This window comes from Hesperophylax consimilis, chromosome 12, assembly GCF_061612785.1.
Source record: "Hesperophylax consimilis isolate HC1 chromosome 12, BYU_Hcon_1.0, whole genome shotgun sequence".
Taxonomy (NCBI): domain Eukaryota; kingdom Metazoa; phylum Arthropoda; class Insecta; order Trichoptera; family Limnephilidae; genus Hesperophylax; species Hesperophylax consimilis.
The window spans coordinates 2,741,875-2,764,147 of record NC_142847.1 but is presented as its reverse complement, the minus strand read 5'-3'; the positions used below and the strand labels follow the sequence as shown (position 1 = coordinate 2,764,147).

General features: G+C 37.1%; 1 protein-coding gene across 1 annotated transcript in view; it reads left to right on the top strand.

Annotated features, from left to right (window-relative positions):
* The window catches only part of LOC149419012 (uncharacterized), a 56,995-nt gene extending 34,984 nt beyond the window's left edge, over window positions 1-22,011 (top strand). Inside the window, exons 10-22 of the mRNA XM_089637918.1 lie at window positions 169-688; window positions 1,225-1,424; window positions 1,503-1,647; window positions 3,277-3,646; window positions 4,676-4,868; window positions 5,028-5,177; window positions 6,799-6,960; window positions 7,471-7,689; window positions 8,633-8,825; window positions 11,242-11,811; window positions 12,431-12,660; window positions 17,331-17,504; window positions 19,516-22,011. Coding sequence (XP_089494044.1) covers window positions 169-688; window positions 1,225-1,424; window positions 1,503-1,647; window positions 3,277-3,646; window positions 4,676-4,868; window positions 5,028-5,177; window positions 6,799-6,960; window positions 7,471-7,689; window positions 8,633-8,825; window positions 11,242-11,811; window positions 12,431-12,660; window positions 17,331-17,504; window positions 19,516-21,084 — 4,695 coding nt within the window. The 3' untranslated portion in view covers window positions 21,085-22,011. The remainder of the gene's footprint in view (window positions 1-168; window positions 689-1,224; window positions 1,425-1,502; window positions 1,648-3,276; window positions 3,647-4,675; window positions 4,869-5,027; window positions 5,178-6,798; window positions 6,961-7,470; window positions 7,690-8,632; window positions 8,826-11,241; window positions 11,812-12,430; window positions 12,661-17,330; window positions 17,505-19,515) is intronic.
* The last annotated feature ends 262 nt before the right edge of the window (window positions 22,012-22,273 follow it).

Sequence of the window (22,273 nt, the reverse complement as noted above, 5' to 3'; positions counted from 1 at the left end):
TTTACCCTGACTTTATTGTTTCTAGTTTTTGTTGTTGTTGTGTGTAATATACTTATTGTTTTATTCATAAATATTGTTGTACACAAGTATTGGACAGTTGATATTTATGTTAACCTTGTCTGTTGTGTACATTATAATTAAAATATAATAACATGTTGTTTTCCACAGAGTAACAGCATTCCGGGTCTCCTAAAACCACCCAACAGTTTTACCCTGACGCTGCACTCAGCAAGCCGAGCCAAAAACTCCCACAAATCCGACAAGGACAAGCAGCAACCCTCTGGAGAAATACTGAGAACGCCAAATGGACAAGAAAGACTTCCAATCCCAAAGCCAATTCTCTCCGGATCAATCGAGAAACTGGACCATTTAAGCTCCAATTACTCGCAAACTCAATACGAGAAGAACATCCAACTAACAAAAAGTTCCCTGGCAAAGGATATCCGGATTCCATCGCATAACACCATCATCACCACGTCGGATAAGTCCAGTCTTTTGAACGAGAAGAAACAGCTGAGTAACTCAGAGGAAAACCAACTGATGAATGCCAGCAAGTGTAAGATCCAAAGGGGATACAGTTGGAAGTTAACGAGGCCAAGTTTAAGGAGGAAGAACTCCAATACGAAGCATAGAAGCGGCTCTGATTCTGACGCTATTATTATTCTGAACAATGGAAGAGATCATTCAAGTAAGTCAAATTAAAAAAAGTTTTATTAATTTCTGTTCATTTTGACAGCTGCGAAGTCATTTTTGTAAGTTAACGTAATTATTTGCAATTACATTTATGTAATCGATTGACCATATTTCATGTCTCACTTATTACGTAATTTTATTGTGTTAAATATACTTACAAAAATGTTTTTCTGAATTCCCAATTAGGCGTGCCCCATCATATCCATGTAATCATTTACTAGCACAGACTCGTGAAAAATCACAGGCAGACTGTCCTGTTCTTGAAATTCTTGGAAAATCAATTCAAATTGTGAAAATTACATTTTTATTAAAATATTATATTATTGGTACTTACTTCATCGCTTGTCTGAATTCTTCACACAATCAGTTAAGTTTTTTAAATGACACTTAAATTCAAAGCAAATTCGAGTTCATTAGTATTTTTTATTAGATTTTTTTACTTCATCTTGAATATAACTGGAGAACACCAGACCAACCTTTTTAACCCCTATGCCATCAATGTTTTGCATTATTTTCTTGTTCTTGTTCTAGGTTCTGGAGTAAATTTTCAACACGGTCTGCGTAAAAACGATGCCCTGCTTCAATCTACAAACCGAATTCAAAATGATACACAAGGAGATACTCCCAACAATAAGTCGACCAGGGGTTTATCGCCACAAAACAGTTTCAAAGGAATGTCACCACAAAATTCCATCAGGAGTAGAGCATCCACTTACAGTGCTGTGCCACAGGTCAGAACTGCCAAAATTGATACAGTCAATTCTATGGATGAGAAAACCTGTAATTTAATTGAATATTTTTTTTTTCAGGTGGCCTGGTCAGGTGGATTGACAAACCCTCCATCTCAAAAATCCAATATTCCAGCTAAGCTACATTTTCCAAATCAGCACCATGAAAATATGTCTCAAAGGCTGTCGCGCCACAGACTTTCACTTACCCCAGATTTACTTACAGGTAAAATATAAATTATGCTCTAAAAACTACTAAGAAATCTAAAGAAACTACCTTGTCAAACTTTTAAAAAGTTTCAGAATCTCAGATCTTATCAATCTTTCGCTACTGCTAATGTCTTTCTCGAGCGTCTCCGACTTCTTCCACCATTCACTACTCCGTATCTCATTCCGATACAGAGATATTGCATTAAGTATTCCTCGAGCGTTCCCGACGTCTTCTACGATTCATACCACTCTCTAAACACTCCTGGCATTAATAAGAACAAACTTTGAAATTTTCAGCGATATCGGTCAACTGCTTTTCGTGTTTTGCGAGCACAAACATAATATGCAGGCTGAATTGTTATATGGGTTTTCCAATAAGAGGTGTTATTTTGAATAGCCCGCTATTTCGGTAGATGTTACTTTTGAAGCTGTCATTTTTTGACATTTGCTTGACAAGTAGAAACTACGCCATTAATAAAAATGGAACGATACACACTTCAACAATGCATTGAAATTATTAAAATTCACTTGAGTGAATCAAATGCAAATCATCTTGATTGATGAGGCCCATTTCCACCTCGGTGGATTCGTCAACAAGCAAAATTGTCGCATCTGGGGCTCGGAAAACCGGGAAAACCCGAGAGTTATTGTTGAAAAGCCTTTTTATCCTCAACGTGTGACTGTTTGGTGCGGTTTATGGTCCGGCGGAGTCATTGGACCTTATTTTTAGAAAATGAGGCTGGAGCAACAGTTACGGTGAATGTATTGCGCTATCGAGAGATGATTAATGATTTTTTATTGCCGGAATTGGATGGTATTGATCTGGACAACGTTTACTTTCAACAAGACGGCGCTACGTACCACATAAGCAACGAAACCATTGATCTTTTAGGATTTAATATCAAAATAACACCTCTTATTGGAAAACCCTGTATTAAGATTAGGTCACGTTTGAGAAGACCTTCATATCACAGACAGTAAGCTACTAGAATATATATAGATTGGTGCTAAGGGTTTAAAACCCAGCTCAAACATATAAAAATTATTCTAATAAGTTAAATCTCGTAAACATTCCTTTCCTCTGCAACTTTTCAACCTCAAAACATTAGTACGAGAAGCCATAGTTCTACTAGATCAGAGAAAATAGTACTGAAAAATTACAAAATTTGACTTAAGGTCAAATGCGACATTCGTTATAATCTGTGTTCATAGATGGCGTTAAATTAAATATTTTATTAAAATATGATTTTTGCAATTTATGCTTTACAATATTAAGACAAATTAGTACATATGGAGTATAAATATAAATAAATAATTTTGTCCCTATTAAAACTCAATTCTTTCGAGAAAGGCATACAAATACAATATTGAATTGAATCGTCGATACAATATTGTTTTTTCTTTAAGGAATTGAATTTTTTTATGGACAAAACTATTTATTCATATTCATATTGCGTATGTACGCGTGCTAACAAATAAATTGTCTTAATGTTTTAAAACATATCTTGCAAAAAGCGTATGTTATGTTTAACCTTAAAATGACAATTTTTCCCGTCTCTTCAGTCTAAGGGACTAATTATGTTTAAATTGTATTAGAGATTTGTAAATGGATTCTTTTTATAATTTAGAAATTGTTTAATTTCAGGCTGTCATCCTGCAACCATCGAAAACAACAATGAAAAACAAAACAGCGAAATGAAGATACAAACCTTACAAAATCAGCAGCAACTAAACACCATGTCCCCGCCTAAATCATCCAACATCATCATCTCGAACCTGGGGCAGCCGGACAAAACCGACAATGGAAGTTCGAACCCTCTCCCAAACATCAAGAACCTCAGAGATGATTTGAACTCTTCGGCCAATAACAACAACGGGAATATGAACATAACAGAATTCAACTCACACCGATCCAGCAACTCTAAGCTCAAGGATCTTTTCAGGTTTCTTGAGCCAAAGGGGTGCGTGAAAGAGAGGGATGAGTTTGCGCTGTATATGTTTTCAAATAATAATAGGTAAAAATTGTACAATCTCTATCTAATTTATTTAGTGTTAGTTGGTTGTTAGTTTGACAGCCTCCACGGTCGAGGGGTGAGGCTCTCGGCTAACAAACCAGAGGTCGTGGATTAAATACCCGGCGTACGCAAGCAAAATTTATTTGTATTTCACAATTTACTCATTTAAAATAATATATAGTATATTTGCGGCACGTTCCGGAGTGGAAGATGCTCTCAGTATTGCCCTGGTGTAATACCACCATTCATAATTAAAAAGGATTTGGACGTGATTGGTGACCAGATCTGAATAGCCAGGTACTTAACCACCTTCCTCTTCCCATCTCCTTCCCCTCCCCAAAACCTTCAGCCTCACAATATACCCCAATAGGGGATGCCATAGTCTCACTGGTTCCGGAAGGTTAGGAGCATTTGGGACACTTGTGCAGTTTCACACTAAAAAAAAAGGCATACACACTCATTTCTAGGTCAAATTGAGCCATTTAATATGACGCTCTTTTCATGTGATAGGTGAGCTCTGGCATTATGAAACTATGAAATTGGCACAGATTTTTATGTCTGAAATATTTTCCGCTCATAGTGTCATTTTTGTCACAAGCTATGCAACTTTTAAATATCAAGTTAACTATCCAGAAAAGGCACAATATTTTTCTTTTCTATTTTTTTAGATTTTCATTGCATTATGCTGTGCTGTGCTTCTTCCTTCTTTAGCCAAAGTTTCAGACAACGTTACAGTGTACCATATATGTGTATAAAGTGTTTAAGCTCGGGCTAGTATTAGTAGTAAATGGTATTTAATATGCGAGATCTTTCATGTTTATCAATCTATTATATTAAAAAGTACTGCTGACTAAAAATCTTATGTAGTCGATTAATGACAGTGGATATTTTTTTGGTTATTATGTCAATTTCTACAGTCTGCTAAAAAAAATAAAGATATGTGAATTCAAATACGTTGTAATATTAATGGCAATTGTTAGGGTCAGCGCTCAATTAAATTTGAACTTAAAACTTAATAATTTCTTTCAGATTTCGCCGCCTTTGTGTATGGATTGTGGAGAGGAAATGGTTCGACAATGTCATCCTCCTCTTCATCGCTCTGAACTGCATAACCCTGGCCATGGAGCGACCCAACATTCCCCCCACCAGCACCGAGAGAGCCTTCCTGGCAACGGCAAACTACGTCTTCACGGGCGTGTTTGCGCTGGAGATGTTTGTAAAGGTACAGACCGTTTTATGAAAAAACTGGGCATTAACCTCTTTTGATGCTTGACGGTCATACTATATATTGTACTAAATTTTAAAGGGAACAATTAATTTTTGTGATATTGTGCCATTTTACGCTTTCTTTAGCCAATGTTCCAGACTGTCTTTTTTACAGGTGGTTGCTTCCGGGATGTTCTACGGTCCAGATGCGTACTTCACGTCTGGTTGGAACATCATGGATGGTTCTCTTGTCATTATATCCATTATAGATCTGCTAATGTCTCTTTTGTCTGAATCTAGTCCAAGGATCTTTGGAATACTCAGGGTGAGTAAAAATATATCTTCTTATAAATATGTATTCCATTCGCCAACTAATAAAACAGACATTTAGTTATATGGTTTTTGTCATCAGAAGTTTATTACAAAAAACAATTCAGCGAACAATGGAACTTTTCTTTTTTCCCAAAATTTTTTTTTACTGTGTCATAATTAACACAGAAACTGCTGAATTAATTCTGCAGTATTATTTATTAATAATTATTTCCGACTAAATAATCTTTGACGTACTGAATTTTTTAGTTAGTGAACTGCCTTATTGACTCACAAGCTCTATTAGAAAAAGATTGCATTTCGTTGCCCGGAACGCAATACTAGATCGAATACCTTATTTTACATTCAACAATTCAAATCAAAATATGCCCAAAACTCTTTACTCGGATAATACCTATCTCCTTATTCAGGGCCTTTGAGGTTTTCACTAGCGCAAGGCACCATTTGGAGACCACTTAGGGCCGGCCCTGACAATACATACCTACACCATTCACTTTAGTAAGTTCGTTTTTACACATATATCAAATTCAAAATTTAAAAAAAAATTACTGCACAAAAATACAGAGTACAAAGGGTATAGCTTATAGGTTAAATCCGATTTGTTCCAGCTAACCCAACAAATACACATTATATTACAAAACCCAACAATAATATGTTAACAAAATATATGTATAAAAAAAATTTAAAAAAAACAGAGGTATTTAATTTATTTAAGGTATTCATTTAAAGTGTAGTGACATTTGTTTAAAAGAAATGTTTTAAGTGATGATTTAAATTTGAGTACGTCGGTTATTTGTTTGATGTTACATGGAAGGTTGTTATATACTTTAATGGCCATGTAGTGTGGTCCTTTTTGAAATATAGTTTTGTTTGCTTTTGGGATTGATAAGTTTTCTGTGAACCTTGTAGCGTGTTTATGTGTTGATTATCTGTATTGAGTGTTGTGTATCTACTTACTATAAAACGATATAACACGTACAAAAGACATCACATGCGATCAGCAGCTTACGGGTTAACTATAATTGATTCAGAGACGATTTACTTAGCTCCTGAAGTAGCCCGGTCTTAGCTACAGTAGTAGCCCGGTCCCTTTAATAATACTAACAAGCGCTGTCATTGAGCATTTGACGATATCTCCTGGTTCCACAACTTCTAAAGATCTGCAATATCTTACCATCAACATGTTAAAAGCATGAAATAATTACCTGCCTCATAGTATTGACCAACTGGGTGTAAAATACCCAATACGTAACTAGTACACAATACCAGAAGCTCTTGGGGATTGCACAAAAGATACTGTAACCTGTTGAAGGCCGGAGCATTAAACAGAAAAATAGTAGTCGAACCTAAAGTTTTATTAGCCCAAACGATGCTGATATTGTTTTTCATATATTTTTCGAAGCATTAAGGTCAAAATTATTCTAAAAAGGATACTATTAGAATGCTCGCGTGTTCTCCAAAGACCCATCGGCGTTCCACTGGTTAAAAGGCATACTTTTTAAACTTAAAACAAATATCTGTACTCTCAAGTGTATTTTTTGCCCAGCATACTAGTGATACGACTTATTCCCGTGGAGTGGAAAATTGGTGTTATGGAAGGTGTTTTGCTTTTGCAGGTGTTCAGATTGCTGAGATCATTGAGGCCGCTAAGGGTCATCAACCGTGCCCCCGGCTTGAAGCTGGTTGTGCAAACCCTGCTCTCTTCTCTGAGGCCTATCGGTAACATAGTCCTCATCTGCTGTACATTCTTCATCATATTTGGCATCCTCGGCGTACAGGTAAATTTAATTCTTCATAAATCTTAAATAGCAGAAAATATCATTTGCGAAGCAGCAGAATCTCTCCAACAGTCTGTTTTGGTGTCATCTAATTTCCAAGTTTATTTTTTACACTGTTTAGTTAGACACTTTCACAAATGTGTTATAAGTTACCCACCTTACTCATTTTTATCGTCGCTACGCCAGAGGGTTCGTTTAAAAACGAAAACTCAAATCCTGCATAAAAAACGAAGTATTTGTATGCCTTTCTTAAAAGAACTTTATATGGACAAAACTATTTCTTCATATTCATATACCATACATACACGCGCAAACTTAATATTCATTTATAGTTTTATCTTAATAAAATTAAATTACCGCCATCTATGAACGAACAGATAATGAATAATTTTTATTTGACCCTTAAGTGAGAGATTAAATAATCCAATACTTTTGATTCTCTTTCTTTCTCCTTCTTACCAGATAAAAAAAAACTTGTTTTTTTATGCAGTAATATTATATTTTTTACAGTTATTCAAGGGAGCATTCTTCTATTGCGAAGGAGAGAACATAAAGGGTGTTCGAAACAGGACAGAGTGCATTGCCATCGAAGGCAACGTCTGGATCAACCGAAAATATAACTTTGACGACCTCGGGAAGGCTCTGATGTCATTGTTCGTGCTGAGCTCGAGGGATGGATGGGTTAACATTATGTACACGGGACTTGATGCAGTTGGAGTTGACCAGCAGGTAAACTAAACGTACTAAGAATACATACTCTCTTTTAACGTTATGTTATCAAAAGTCCTCAAGAAGTCATTTGGATAGTACTCTTGTGGATATATGTATGCTCTTATTACTCGCACTGGGATATAAATTACTATCTCGGAAAGTAATGATTAAAGAAGACGAGAGACAAAACAGACAAACCCATTTATACTCCGGCTTAACCATGCTATCTCATTCTTGCACAAATGTCTCTGTCGTGCATTTAGACAGTGAGGAAATGTACTTTCACAAATGTCAGAGAGGTAGGTAGTAGGAAGAAAGAAAGACTGTTAGACGGACAGGTAGGTAGTAGGAAGAAAGAAAGACTGTTAAAAATAAAGTTAGTACATCTGGTTCAGATCGTGACACTAGAAACGTTTAATCTAAAGGTTTTCTTTAATAAATATTGATTTTAAAAACAATCTTAAATTTCAAATTCCTAAATTCTTTGAATATGGGTAAACACAACTGGCTGCTAAAATAGGTGTCGAAGGGAACCAGGATACCCCTACAAACGTTGACCCAAGGCCGACTAGAGTACAGGCCTGGGCGTGCGACGGATTTTGACAGTTTGCAAATGGCGGCATTTGTTGTTGATGCTCGTTGCTACTGCTCCTTTGTGTGTTGTTTAACTGCAAGCATATTAAATAAACAGAGTGATTAAACCATTTTACTTAGCGACAGCAATGATATTAATTTAGCTGTCTGTGCTCTAGTCAGCCTTGAGATTGATCAGTGTGTGAAATCAAAATTGTCCTCCGAATGAAAACGCTGTTTGTCATTTTGGCGGCAAATCAAAATTTATTTTAAATCATTATCGAAAATATATTAGTCAACATAAAAGTAAAATAAAATGCCGTGTTATGATAATTTTTTTTACAGATATAATTTTTCTTGTATCAATCATTTGTTTTCTTTCTTCCAGCCCGTTGTGAACTACTCAGAGTGGCGCCTGCTGTACTTCATAGCCTTCATCCTGCTGGTAGGGTTCTTCGTGCTGAACATGTTCGTGGGGGTGGTGGTGGAGAACTTCCACCGGTGTCGTGAGGAGCAGGAAAAGGAGGAACGCGTGCGAAGGGCCGCCAAGAGAGCCTTGCAGATGGAGAAGAAGCGGAGAAGTGAGTTCCAATCATATTATGTACATCATTTATATGTAAGCCATTCCACAGAAAAAACTCTGGTACCATGATAAAACGGAGCATTGAAGAAAAGTGAAAAAAAATAACAAAGTAACAACATTTAAATGAACCTAACCATCCCTATTATTTTATAACATTCTGTTTTAACGATTTAAGGTGTTGCTTGAAATGGCTTTAGCTCTTTTTAGTCAGATAGCGACTTACTTTCCAACCTTCCCGTTCCACTTATTCTTCCCCTTCCCCACTTCATTCAGCTTCATATTCTCAAAAATGACTCAAAAAAATTATACAGATTCGATTTCTAACTTACTATCTCATTTTGGAGATTATAAGATACAACATAAAACATACTAATTTTGGCTGTCGGTGCATGGGTGCATGTGTGATGATTTGAAATTGTATTCCCGCATAATGCGTAAAATTATTCAAGTTCAACGAACTTTTCATATTCAAAATTGGAACAGAAAAGTATAAATCATATCAGACAAGTCATAAAGTGGGTACCAAAATTATTTTATTAATAACTGTTTGTTTGAAATGTATATCTCTTTTGTTTAAAATTTGACAGATCTAAATCTGAATCACTAATGATTTTTTAAATTTACCAACGGTATTCATCCGAATGGTAATATTCATATATATCAACAAATGCTGATTCTGAATATATAAGTTTTATTGATTTATATTAGAATTAAGAAATCGTCATTTAAAAATGATTAAAACCACAAGAGACTTAAACACCCTGGGATTATTCGACGAGCTCTGTCAAAACTTACACCGCTACCTCGCGGGTTTGTCGGCCAAATTTGGGCACACACTTTTGTGCCAAGTTGCGCAGCGTAGACTCACACACGGTTCACCACTGCATAATACAAATTATTTCAAAAGAATTTATGTTTTTTTGGAAAAAAAAAAGTATTTCAATTGGGATTTGTTGTGAAATGCTAAAAAATAAATAGAAGAGAAACTCAGGACAGTTTTTACACAACATCGCAAGTCCACAAATGTGAGACTAAGTACAGTATTATGGTCTGGGGCAAGCAAGTGGTAATACTTACCATAACTTACCATACATTCATGTTCACAGAACTTCAACATGGCTACATCACCTCACAAAAATTGTTCATGCGATAACCTTATAATATCAAACGAAATTAAGTACTTGGGGGTCATTATAGACAATCAACTGCGATGGGAGGCCCATATAAATTCTACAACAAAAAGGCTTCGCAAATTATGCTACATTTTCTACTCTCTCAGATCTATCCTTAACCTACAAACACTAAGATGTGTATACTTTGCACTTTTTCAATCAATTACTACATATGGTATAGTGGGATGGGGAGGTTGTGCAAAAACGATTCTTCATCCCATGGTTTTAATTCAAAAACTGTTACTAAGGATAATATTCAAATGTAAGCCAACAAACCCATCAGAACCACTTTTTAGAAAACTCAGAATATTAGATATTCGACAATTATATGTTAAGACCATTCTCATATACATACGGAAAAATGACTTGGTGAATAAAACACAACAAAAAATTAACACCCGTTACTCGTCACACCTAAAATGTAAAATTCCCCAAACGAAAACAGCTTTCGCCCAGCGGCAGTTTTCTTATATTGCTCCCAAAATATTCAACTCGCTGAGTATTGATATCAGAAAATCAAAAACTCACAATTTGTATGTCATAAGTGTTCAAAATTGGTTATTTATAAAGGGAAGGAACTTTTTCAAGGAATGCCTGCCATCATTAAATTAAGCTCATTTTCTTTATTAGTCATTTTTGTTTTTCATTCAATTCTGTAAAGAAAAAAGTTTAATAATTAATTAATTAATCTTTATTTTCATTATTTCAACAAGTTCATTTTCATAATTTCTACTTTATTTTCATTATTTTAACAAGTAAAGTAACCTATTTATTTGCTGATTGTGTTCATTTTATCTCATTAATATCAACAGTTTAAAATACGGTTGATGTACACTTGAGCAACCTACTGAACTGGGAACCAGTAAAAATGTCACCTATTATACACATACATTGCATGTAAGAAAAAAAATACTTAGATTAACAAGTTATCAAATATTACATTTATATAATTATATAAACCTATGTATATAAATTTCGACTACCATAATACGGGCGTGTGTCTAGTGTGGTAGTCGAAAAGCATGTAAAAACTGTACACATTAATATTTCATGAATAAAGAAAAAAAAAATAAAAAAAAATAAATAAAAAATAAATACCACTATAAAAAAAATGTACGCCATCGATTATGGAACATATTCTCTTTGAATTTCATTTTAGCAAACTCTGAAATTTGATTAATTATTATTGAAAATTAACTTATTCCAATCTAATTAAAAAATAACATTATTTCTTTCTTACAGAAATGCACGAACCTCCTTACTACTCCAACTACTCAAACGGCCGCCTGTTTGTCCACAACGTAGTCACGTCAAAATACTTTGACCTCGCCATCGCAGGAGTCATTGGTCTCAACGTCGTTTCCATGGCCATAGAATACTACCGAATGCCACCCGCTTTAAAATACACGCTTAAGATATTCAACTATTTTTTCACAGCCGTGTTTATACTTGAAGCCATCATGAAATTGGTTGCTTTAGGATTCAAGATATACCTCAAAGACAAGTGGAATCAACTGGATGTGATGATTGTGATACTGTCTATCGTAGGGATTGTCCTCGAAGAGTTGGAGAGCAATATAATCCCAATAAACCCGACGATCATGAGGGTAATGAGAGTGTTGAGGATCGCCAGGGTTTTGAAACTGCTGAAGATGGCTAAGGGGATCAGAGCGCTGTTGGACACGGTTATGCAAGCGCTGCCGCAAGTAGGGAACTTGGGATTGCTCTTCTTCCTGCTTTTCTTCATCTTTGCGGCGCTGGGAGTGGAGTTGTTCGGAAGGCTGGAGTGCTCAGAAGAAGTCCCGTGTCAAGGTAAGGACTGTTTAAATATTGCACACATTGTCGGTGTGCAAGAAATGAATTATTGATGAATTCAAATACCTTCAATTTCAAAAAACGTCCCAGTATTAATAGTGCTTTGCATCAAATTTGAAGGTGAAGTTTTAACCAAAAAAAATATTTACATTGATTTTTTTTCTTTGCTCTCCGTGCCATTTTTTGGTAATTAGTAAGTTTACTAACGAAATAATAATTATGGTTGGTTATCTTGCATGCAATTATAAATATGTAAATTTATAAATCTAGTAGCGGTTATTTGGACATTTAATGTGGCATTTAATCCCAATACATTGACCATTGACTAAAGCCAGCAGCCTAGCCATTTTTTGGCGAAAACTTAGTTAGTTTTTGAAATATCAATTAATTCGCTGTTTTTCCTATACCTACCTTGATTAAAAGCTCTATGTACGCTACTGGGTATAAGTAGCACGTGACCTAGGTTTTCAACTTTTTCTAGTTCACCTTTTTTATATTAGTGTTCAAGTTCACTCAGCATCACGATCTTCGTTATTATCACTTGTTCAGCTTCTTCCATTTATCATTTGCTACCAATCCATTCATTGGTATAACTCCCAAATTTACTCCATTCCAGGACTTGGTGAGCATGCTCACTTCCACAACTTCGGCATGGCGTTCCTCACGCTGTTCCGCGTGGCCACGGGCGACAACTGGAATGGCATCATGAAGGACACTCTGCGTGAGGATTGTGACCCCTTGGTGGACTGCGTCAAGAACTGCTGTATCTCTACCATCATTGCGCCTATCTTCTTTGTGATATTCGTGCTGATGGCGCAGTTTGTGCTGGTCAATGTAGTGGTGGCGGTAAGCAGATTTTTAAGTATTCGGTTGAGGTTTTCAGATGTTTTAAAAATTCAAATATTACTCTTTCATAAAATGGCTAACCAGCGCCATTTTGTTTAAATTTGAAAGGTCCCCGTTAAACGCTGATTCTAGGATATGAAACACGTCAGACGCATATTTGACACCTTAGGGTGGTAAATTCCGCAATCAACATAACTTCAAAGCTACGGAGTTTGCTGAAAGTTCATTAATAAGGCGCACAGTGGATGGCTATGAAATATAATTCTGCAATGTACACATGTCCGGAGTAGTGAGGATTGCATACATGGATTACGCCATTGGCACATTTGGCGCCTGTGTAAAATAGATTCCGCAATCTGTTCAACTTAAAAGCTAAACAGATTAAAGAAATTCGCTCAGTAAGGCACATATTAGATGCCTGTTTGTTTGATTCTACCAATATACATAGCTTCAGAGGTGTGATGATTGCATGAGTAAGATACACCAGGCGTTTATTTATAATATTTTATCTCTTCAAGCCCTTGTGCTTCTGGTAGGAGATCAAGTGGGAGAGTGTTAAAGGAACATGTGTAATTTGAGGTTATTATAAATTTATAAATTTTCTTGAACCGGTTTCCCCGAAAAGTGATACATACGCACGTTACAATTCGAACAATTTATGCGCCCTTGAGGTGATTTCTTTCAAAAACGGCGTTATACTAATCATCCAAATATTATTACAAAAGGCAAAAAAAATATACAGTGGTGCCTCACACAACGAACGCCTCGCACAGCGAATGCTGCACACAACGAACTTCCTTTTCGTTCATTTCACGATTCATACAACAACGAAGTCGCCCGATCTTCTACGATCACTGCCGATTAATTGCATCCTCCCGCGCAGGCAGTCGTTAGACTCGTTAGTCACTGCGTAGTACGCTTAACTTACGCACGTATCGCAGCAATCGTTCTTCATTACGAATTAAATCGCACACGTATCACGGCAGTCGTCCTTTTAAGATAAACTCAACATTTTTTTTATATGATGGGTTCTAAAAAAAGCAGGAAGGTGATTTCTCTTGAAATGAAACAGGAAATAATTAGAAGGAGTGAATGTGGGGTAAAACAGTGTGACCTCGTCAAAGAGTTTGGCCTCAACAAGACCACCATTTTCACCATTTTGAAAAACAAGGATGCAATAAAATCAGCCAAAGTAGCCAAAGGAGTATCAAAACTATTTAATGAAAATCATAGATCTTCAGTCCACGAGGAAATGGAGAGGCTATTAGCGATTTGGATTAAGGACAGGCAGGTGAAAGGTGACGTAACAACCCAGGATATTATCTGTTACAAGGCCAAGATAATTTATGAAGATCTAAAGAAAAACATCCCTGGAAGTAGCAGCAATCAAGATAATAAAGAAGATTTCAAAGCCAGCAGGGGGTGGTTTTTTAGATTTAAGAAAAGGTATGGAATCCACAGCGTTAATATGCATGGTGAGGCTGGCAGTGCTGATAAAAAAGAAGCAGAAAAGTTCTCTATTAATTTTCAAAAATTTATTATGGATGAAGGATACTGCCCACAACAAGTGTTCAATGCCGATGAAACGGGTCTTTTCTGGAAAAGAATGCCGAGCAGAACATTCATTACAAAAGAAGAGAAGAAATTGCCAGGACACAAAGCCATGAAGGACAGACTTACCCTTATGATTTCGTCTAATGCCAGCGGAGACCTCAAGATCAAACCTCTATTGGTTTATCACTCTGAAAATCCAAGAATTTTTAAGAAAAATAACGTTATTAAGTCCAAATTGCCCGTCCATTGGAAGTCCAATCAAAAAGCCTGGGTGACCCAAGTTATCTTCAACGAATGGATTCTGGAAACCTTTGCTCCTGCCGTGAAGAAATTCTTGTTGGAAAAAGAACTGCCGCTCAAAGCCCTTCTGATACTTGACAATGCTCCTTCTCACCCAAAAGACCTAGAAGAAATATTGCAGGAAAATTATCCTTTTATCAAGGTGCAGTATTTGCCACCAAACACCACATCCATTCTCCAGCCAATGGATCAGCAAGTTATTGCGAACTTTAAAAAACTCTACACTAGAGCCCTCTTTAATAAGGTGTTTGAAGAATGCGAGTTTGGTGGAGACAATATGACTATCCGAATGTTTTGGAAGGAGAAATTTGATATCCTTTTGGCAATACGACTTATACAGAAGGCCTGGGAAGAAGTGTCACAAAGGACCCTCATTTCTGCTTGGAAGATGCTTGTGCCTTCGTGGATTCAGGAAGAAGCAGTAGTTGATGACATAGAAGTGGTGAAGGACATCATCACAGTGGGCCCAAAGGTTGGAATTAGAGGTAGAGGAAGAGGATGTAGAGGAGCTTATTGAGGAACACAAAGAAGAGCTGACAACTGAAGAGCTCCAAACACTTCTGGCCCAACAACAGGACAATGCTCAAAGGGAAGCGTCATCTGATAACGAGGAGCAACAATCAAACAATCAACCAATTCCAACTGCTGACATCAAGAACATCCTGGTCAAATGGAAAGCAGTTCAGGAGTTTACCAATGCCCACTATCCGGATTCCGCTGAAGCAAACAGGATCAACGACCTGTACTCCGATACTCTTGTCCGTTATTTCCGGCAGATGTTGAAGAAAAGAGAGAAACAAACGACTTTGGACAGGTTTTTCACTGCACCATCGGCGGAAAATGGATGAAGATGTGCAAGATTCGATTATTTCTTAAAATTAAAAAATGTGTGTTTTTTTCATTATGTTTTTAGATGTATCTAAATAAAAATAATAACAAAAAATTTATCTTTTTTTTATGTCATCTTACCATATTTTATGCTACAGAACGAATTATTTTTTTTAACATGTATTGTTATGGGAAAACGCGTTTCACATAACGAACTTTTCGCATAACGAACTTGCTCCTGGAACGAATTAAGTTCGTTGTGTGAGGCACCACTGTAGTTCACAAAATCACACAAAACATAGCGGTTTTCGGATCCACCGATTGGACAAAAACATAACAGTTCTAGTGTGAAGTGATTTATTTTGATAGACTAAACAAATGTCGACCAGTAATATCCTGAGACAACCCTCAGCATGAAGATAAGAATTTTTCATTTTTTCATAGCACTATTTTGTCAACGAAATTAATATTTATTGCTTTCAGATTTTGTTTATTTACGAGTAGGAAAAAGCTCAATCAAACTCTTATTGACACCTACAATTTTACTTTCTTAACGTACCTGCTTCATGGTAAAATGCGTAAAGGGTACGCAGAGATTAATGTTTTGTACACTATCGTTTTCATTAAGAGCATACTCGTACCTGTTAGAATCGGTCTTCTTCATCCTTTGTTAGTAAATAACTATATTTTATTTGAATATTCAAGAAGAAGCAAGAAAAACAAGAAGAGGCAAGAAATGGCAAGAATAACCAAGACGAAAAAAGAAGAGGCAAGGGGAAGTAAAAAGAGACAAGTAAAAGCAAGATAAGGTAAAAAGAATAAAATAGAAAATAAAGAATAGGATAGAAGAGCCAAGAAGAAGCAAGAATAGGTAAGAGACCGGAAAAGCCAAGACGAGGCAAGCAGAGGCAAAAGGATGTAAGAATAGGCAAGATGAAGCTAAAAGAAGCAAAAACAGATAAAAGAGCCAAGAAGATGCCAGAAGCGGCAAAAAGAGACTAAAAGAGCCAAGAAGAGGCAAAAAGTGGCAAAAAAAGGATAGAAGAGCCAAGACGGGGCAAGGAGAAGTAAGAAGATGCAAGTAGAAGCAAGATGAGGAAAAAGAAGCAACAAAATGATGGAAGAGGCAAGACGAAACCAGAAAACGCAAGAAGAAACAATAAGAAGCACGAAGAGGTAAGAATAAAACAGAAAACACAAGAAGAAAGAGTAAAAAGCATGAAGAGGTGAGAAGCACGAAGAGGTAAGAATAAAACACAAGAAGAAAGAGTAAAAAGCATGAAGAGGCGAATGAGAAATAAGAGACTAGAGAAGGAAAGAATGGTTAAAAAGTCATGACGAGGCAAGAAGAAGAAACAAGGAGAGGCAAGAAAAGCTAAGAATAGCCAAGACGAAGCAATAATGGGCAAGAGAAAAGAAGAAGAAGGAAAATGGCAAGAAAATATGCGACAATCAAAGCAAGAAACAATAAATAAAAAAAGCGGCAAGCGAGAAACAAAAAACAATGCTTAATCTTTCATGGCCAAAAGTACTATAGTGATTTATTTTGGTGTATTATGCCGTGTGGCGCTACCTCCATCTTTAGCCAATGTTTCGGACAGCATTACAGTGTCCATCTTCAGGGCAGAAGTGTAAACAAAAATTGAGGTGAAGTGTGCGCTTATGAATGTAATAATCTCAACATCACCTAGGTCACATGGTTGAATTAGCTCCATTGGTCAGAGCACTTCCCCGACAAGGAAGAGGTCCTGGGTTAATTTCCTAGATGCGACTGAATCTTTTTCTGTCTTTCCGTTTCACATCTTTCGTTTGAGAGTCCTTAATATGGTATTCAATGATTAACTAAATTGAGAGGAAATCAAGTCATGATTTACTTGGTTTAGGTGAGTTTTTTTGTTCACTTTTCATAACATCGATGTTCTATTTTGTCGAAGACCTCTTGACATCAGATGCCTTTTACAAAAATATGTATTTAAATAAACTTTCAGGTTCTAATGAAACACCTAGAAGAATCCCACAAGCAGATGGAGGACGAGATGGACATGGAGGTCGAGCTGGAGAGAGAGATGGAGAAGGAGCAGGAAGACCAGGAGGATCAGGCCCTGTGCATGGCCCTGGAACTGGAGTCGGCGCCCAGTAGGCCCATCAGGCCACTCAAGAAGGTATCTAATAATATCAACGAAAAACCTAAAAGAATCCCACAAGCAGATGGAGGACGAGACGGACACGGAGGTCAAGCTGGAGAGAGAGATGGAGAAAGAGCAGGAGGACCAGGCCTTGTGCGTGGGTCTGGAACTGGAGTAGGCGCCCAGCAGGCCCATCAGGCCCATCAGGCCACTCAAAAAGGTATTTAATAATATTAACAAAAAACCTACAAGAATCCCACAAGCAGATGGAGGAAGAGATGGACATGGAGGTGGAGCTGGAGGGAGGGATGGAGAAGAAACAGGAGGAACAGGCCCCGTGCATGGCCCTGAAACTGAAGTCGGCGCTCAGCAGGCCCATCAGGCCCTTCAAGAAGGTATCATCAATACTAAATATACTTTTACAGGATACACTAGCTTTGGGAGGTGATTCTACATAATGGTAGAAGTAAAAAAGATAACTTTTCAATTTCCACTGTTTTTTCCCTTATAAAAATATTTTTCCATGTTTACCTGAAAACTACCTCAAAACATTGGAATTTCAAAATTTTATGTGCAAATTTTATTTGTACTTTCATGTAGAATCACTTCCTGAAGTTAGTGCATTTTACCCCCGGACACCTTGTATAATATTATTATAAAAGTGTGGATTCAAAATATAGATCAAATTCGTTGCTTGGTGCACCAGTGTTTTACTATTATAATTCAATTTAAAAAATCTTCAACACTCATTGAATGTTGAAAAAAATATTCACTGCATGTGTGTGCCCTTCATTGGATATTAGAATCATTGGTTGTACAATAGTATGGTCAGCACCAAAGATATTAGAAGAACGAGATATGCTATGTTGGCCGCCGGACCGTAGCCGGAGTACTACCTAATTAGGGTACTTTGAACGGTATCGGGACATGTACGCACAGAAATCTGTTCTATGTATTAGTGCGGATACCTTAGCGCAAGCGAAGGTGTGCAGTAGTATTGGTGAACAAAACCGGCGACACTGGGCAAAACAATTCCACTCAGTACGAACTGCGCATAGCACATCTCGTTCTTCTAATATCTTTGGTCAGCACTAACTTGAATAAAACTTTGTTATTATTGTATAATGATGGTAACTTTTACACCATTGAGAAGCTGGATGCAATAACAACTTACAATGAAAATTGTAATTTTGAGTTAAATGCATTCAAAGATTCTTTAAATACATAGTATTTACTTGTAACTTGTAAGCCTTGTAAGTAATATTTACATAGCAGATAGAGGAAGGATTGGAGATACCAAAAAGGCGATAGGAGCAAAAACAGGTTGTATGCGTGTTGTTATTGCGCACCCAGCTTCTCGATTGTGACAAGCTTATTTCAATATGAAACAACAATATGGTACTGTGATGGTAAAGGCTTAAACACATTACGTTATACGCATCAACGCTTATTTGGGAGTAGCCTATGCAGATTATATGTTGAGGTGTGACACTACGCTATAATCTTCCTCAGGAGAGGGAGTCAGATCAATTGGGGAACCGCCGTGGAAAATCATTTCTTTGTTATAAGAGAGGTCAGATCAATTTGTGAACAGCTGCGGAAAATCATTTCTTTGTTTATAAGATCTGTCACCTTGACAGATGACAGCTGCGCAATCATTGATCTGACCCCCTCTCCTGACGTAAGGGGTAGTATCATTTTTAAATATTGTCTGGCTAGCAGATCACAGCGTATCGTCGTCGCATCGCCCACACTTATAGCACATCATCTGTCAGGTATGACAGGTCTGTATGTGATTGTATGGAGAGCGATATGGTGTTATATAAAAGTCTTTGATGCGTATAGCGTAATGTGTCTCCCCGATAATAGTATCAGCACACGTATACACGTTTCAGCCGTTAACACATACAGCCTACTTTTGTAAATTTGTAAATCAAATGCTGAATTGCCATCACAGTACCAAATCGCAAAACATTATAGATCTCAAGCTTTTTGGACATGAAACACCGCACCATCACCAATTACAACTGCATGTTATGTACAACAGGTTCACTCACTGCCCGCTGATTTTGTGTACTCTGCACCGAGCGGTCGCAACTCTATCCAACTGTACGGCGGCAGCCCGCTGGCACCCCGGGCTGCCCTGCGCCGTTTGCAATACCTCAGTACACGCCGCCAAACACTTCACGCACCCCGACTGTCAGCTGTCATGGCGGCACGCTCGCTCGATCATTCCAGGGGCTTCCTCTTGCGGGAAGCCTCCACCGAGTCGTACAATCCTCGGCGCCGCCTCTCACGCGAACCATCCACCGAATCATACCAAATTCGCCGCATTCTCACCAGAGAATCTTCCACAGAATCATACACGGCTAGACGACATCACCTTACAAGAGAGTCTTCCACTGACAGCTACCAGAATAGACGACTACGAAAGCGAATGGATTCAATAACGTCCGACCACGACAAGTCTGCTTCAGCAACTAACGTGCTCTACGAAGAAGAACCGTGCTTCATCGACGAAGACGACGAAACTGCCGGAGAAAGGACGGCCGTCATCCTCGAATCTAAAGAAGATGTGCTTCCGAAATCCCAAGTGCTCCATGTCAGAAAGGACTCGGAAGAAGGAGAACTTCCGTTGAAGCGCGACGGGTCTCTCTACAAGAAGAAATACAAGAAAAGTTTAACTTGTGAGGAAACATGTTTGTTGAAGCCGAGTCAACACTCCCTCGAAAATGAAAAGCAAAAACAATCAACCCCATCCAGTTTCTTAAATGTTCCGAAAAGCACCCGTCCAGCGCACAAAATGTACGGCAGTACTAAGCATCTTTTTAAACAGGCTGCTGTCGATAATGACGGCCTAGAAGAGTCCAGTTTACTTCTGCCGCCGAGTTGTGAAATAAAAATAGAGAAATCCCTCCCATTCTTAAGGGTTGAAATCCCAACAGAATACAAACCATCTTCAAGCAAACAGCAGTACCCCTCAGTTAGCTCATCCGATGCAAATAAACCTACATCCTCTTCTGTACAAATAGAAATACTCTCACAATCTCCAACAGATAAACATCTAGCCCATTCAATTCTTAATCTGAATGAGATGTCAACTGCCAAACAAACTTCGCCTCCAAATATTATTACTGAGAGTGATTTTATTGTACCTCAATTGACCGAAGAAGAGAGCATAAGAAAGGTCATAGCTGAACGGAGAAAAATAGATCTCATGAAACCTGACTACAGCTCATATATACCAGCTCCTTCAGCGTCTCATGGGACCACACAGGTCCTCATAGAGAGTTGTCAATCACCTACAGACGGACAGTCAAACCTTGCCGCAACCCAGCCGAGATTGAAGAACGACCGACATTTGAGTGCCGACCGGATGTCGGCAACAAATTTCAGCACCAGCGGAGAGTCGGGGGAGTTCCTTCTAGGTCAGAGGAGTTCAGAGTCTTACGAGGAGACCAGTGATGAGCAAGGACTAACTATCAATAGTGCATCCACAGCTGTGGTCGACAAAACCAATAGCATTAATGATGCTGACGATTTAGACTGTTTAATAGTTGTTTCTAGTGAAGATAAAGATGGCAACGAGATTGAAAATGTAGCTAGAGACTGTTAATTCCCCGGTGGCTGGCCACAGATGTTGGGATATATTCCTAGTCTTATTTTAGATACTAAAAAAAAAAAAAACAAACAATTTATATATTTTTAATAGGACCTTTAAATTTAATAGGAAAAACAAATTATAAATTGTTTACAAATCTGTGCCATAAGCGGAAGGCATAAAAGATTATAAATATTGTAGAAAAGTCTAGCTGTTTAGTGAAATGTTAACAGGAATGGTCCGACAACGTCATAAAATAAATCCGTTGCTTTTGAAAGCAAGCAGTGAAGAGCTGGGGTGGCCTACTTCAGATTAAACATATTTATTCTATGTAAGAAATGGTACTATCGAGGAACAGAGAACGGTCCAAACATTAATATTGATATTCTGTGTTGGGAAGATGCAATCTTCAACTTACAAAATCTTCTAATGTATTATACTAAAGTATTGTGTATGACACGATAACCTGTGATGATTTGTAAAACAATTAAACGTGACATTTTAAATGAAGGTGCTTAAAGCCAATACTTGTGAAAACTGTTTTATTTGTTCTATGTTCATGAATGTTCAAAATGTATTATGTACGGTTAAAACTTTGGCATTTTAAATACAAAAACACTGGCTTTGTTTTTAAAACAATTAAATCCATAACATCAGCTAAGTAATTTTCGTAAAAAAATCCTTTGTGAAAATTTCTTTGATTTCACCTGAACCATGTAAGGTTCAATAATTTGTAAAGAAAATTCTTACTCTTTTTGAGCAACAAATATTTTTCTAAAAGTAGAGTCAGTAGGGTCAAACAGATTTCGATAGTTTGCCAAAATCAGAGTAAAAAAAATAGAGGTTGGACGATAGGAACTAAAATTAGCTTAAATAATGAGTGTATCGATGTCATGCAAAAGCAATATTTTTAATAAAATTTGGAATTAAGCAATCGACAACCTCAAACAAAAAAATTAGATTTTGGTTCAAAATATGCCATCTATTGTGAAGGATCATTTGTTTTAGATTTACAAAATCATGGAAAAATTATCTTAAAGTAAAACTTTCATATTTTAAAGTAAAAATTATCCTTTGACTAACGTAATTCAGATATTCAGAGCAATAAATTAATCAAATGCATATTCATTCTCCCTAACGTGGCGCCTGGTAAATTTTTGAATTAAAAATGTCTGCCTTAGAGATGAGTATAAAAATTACTTAA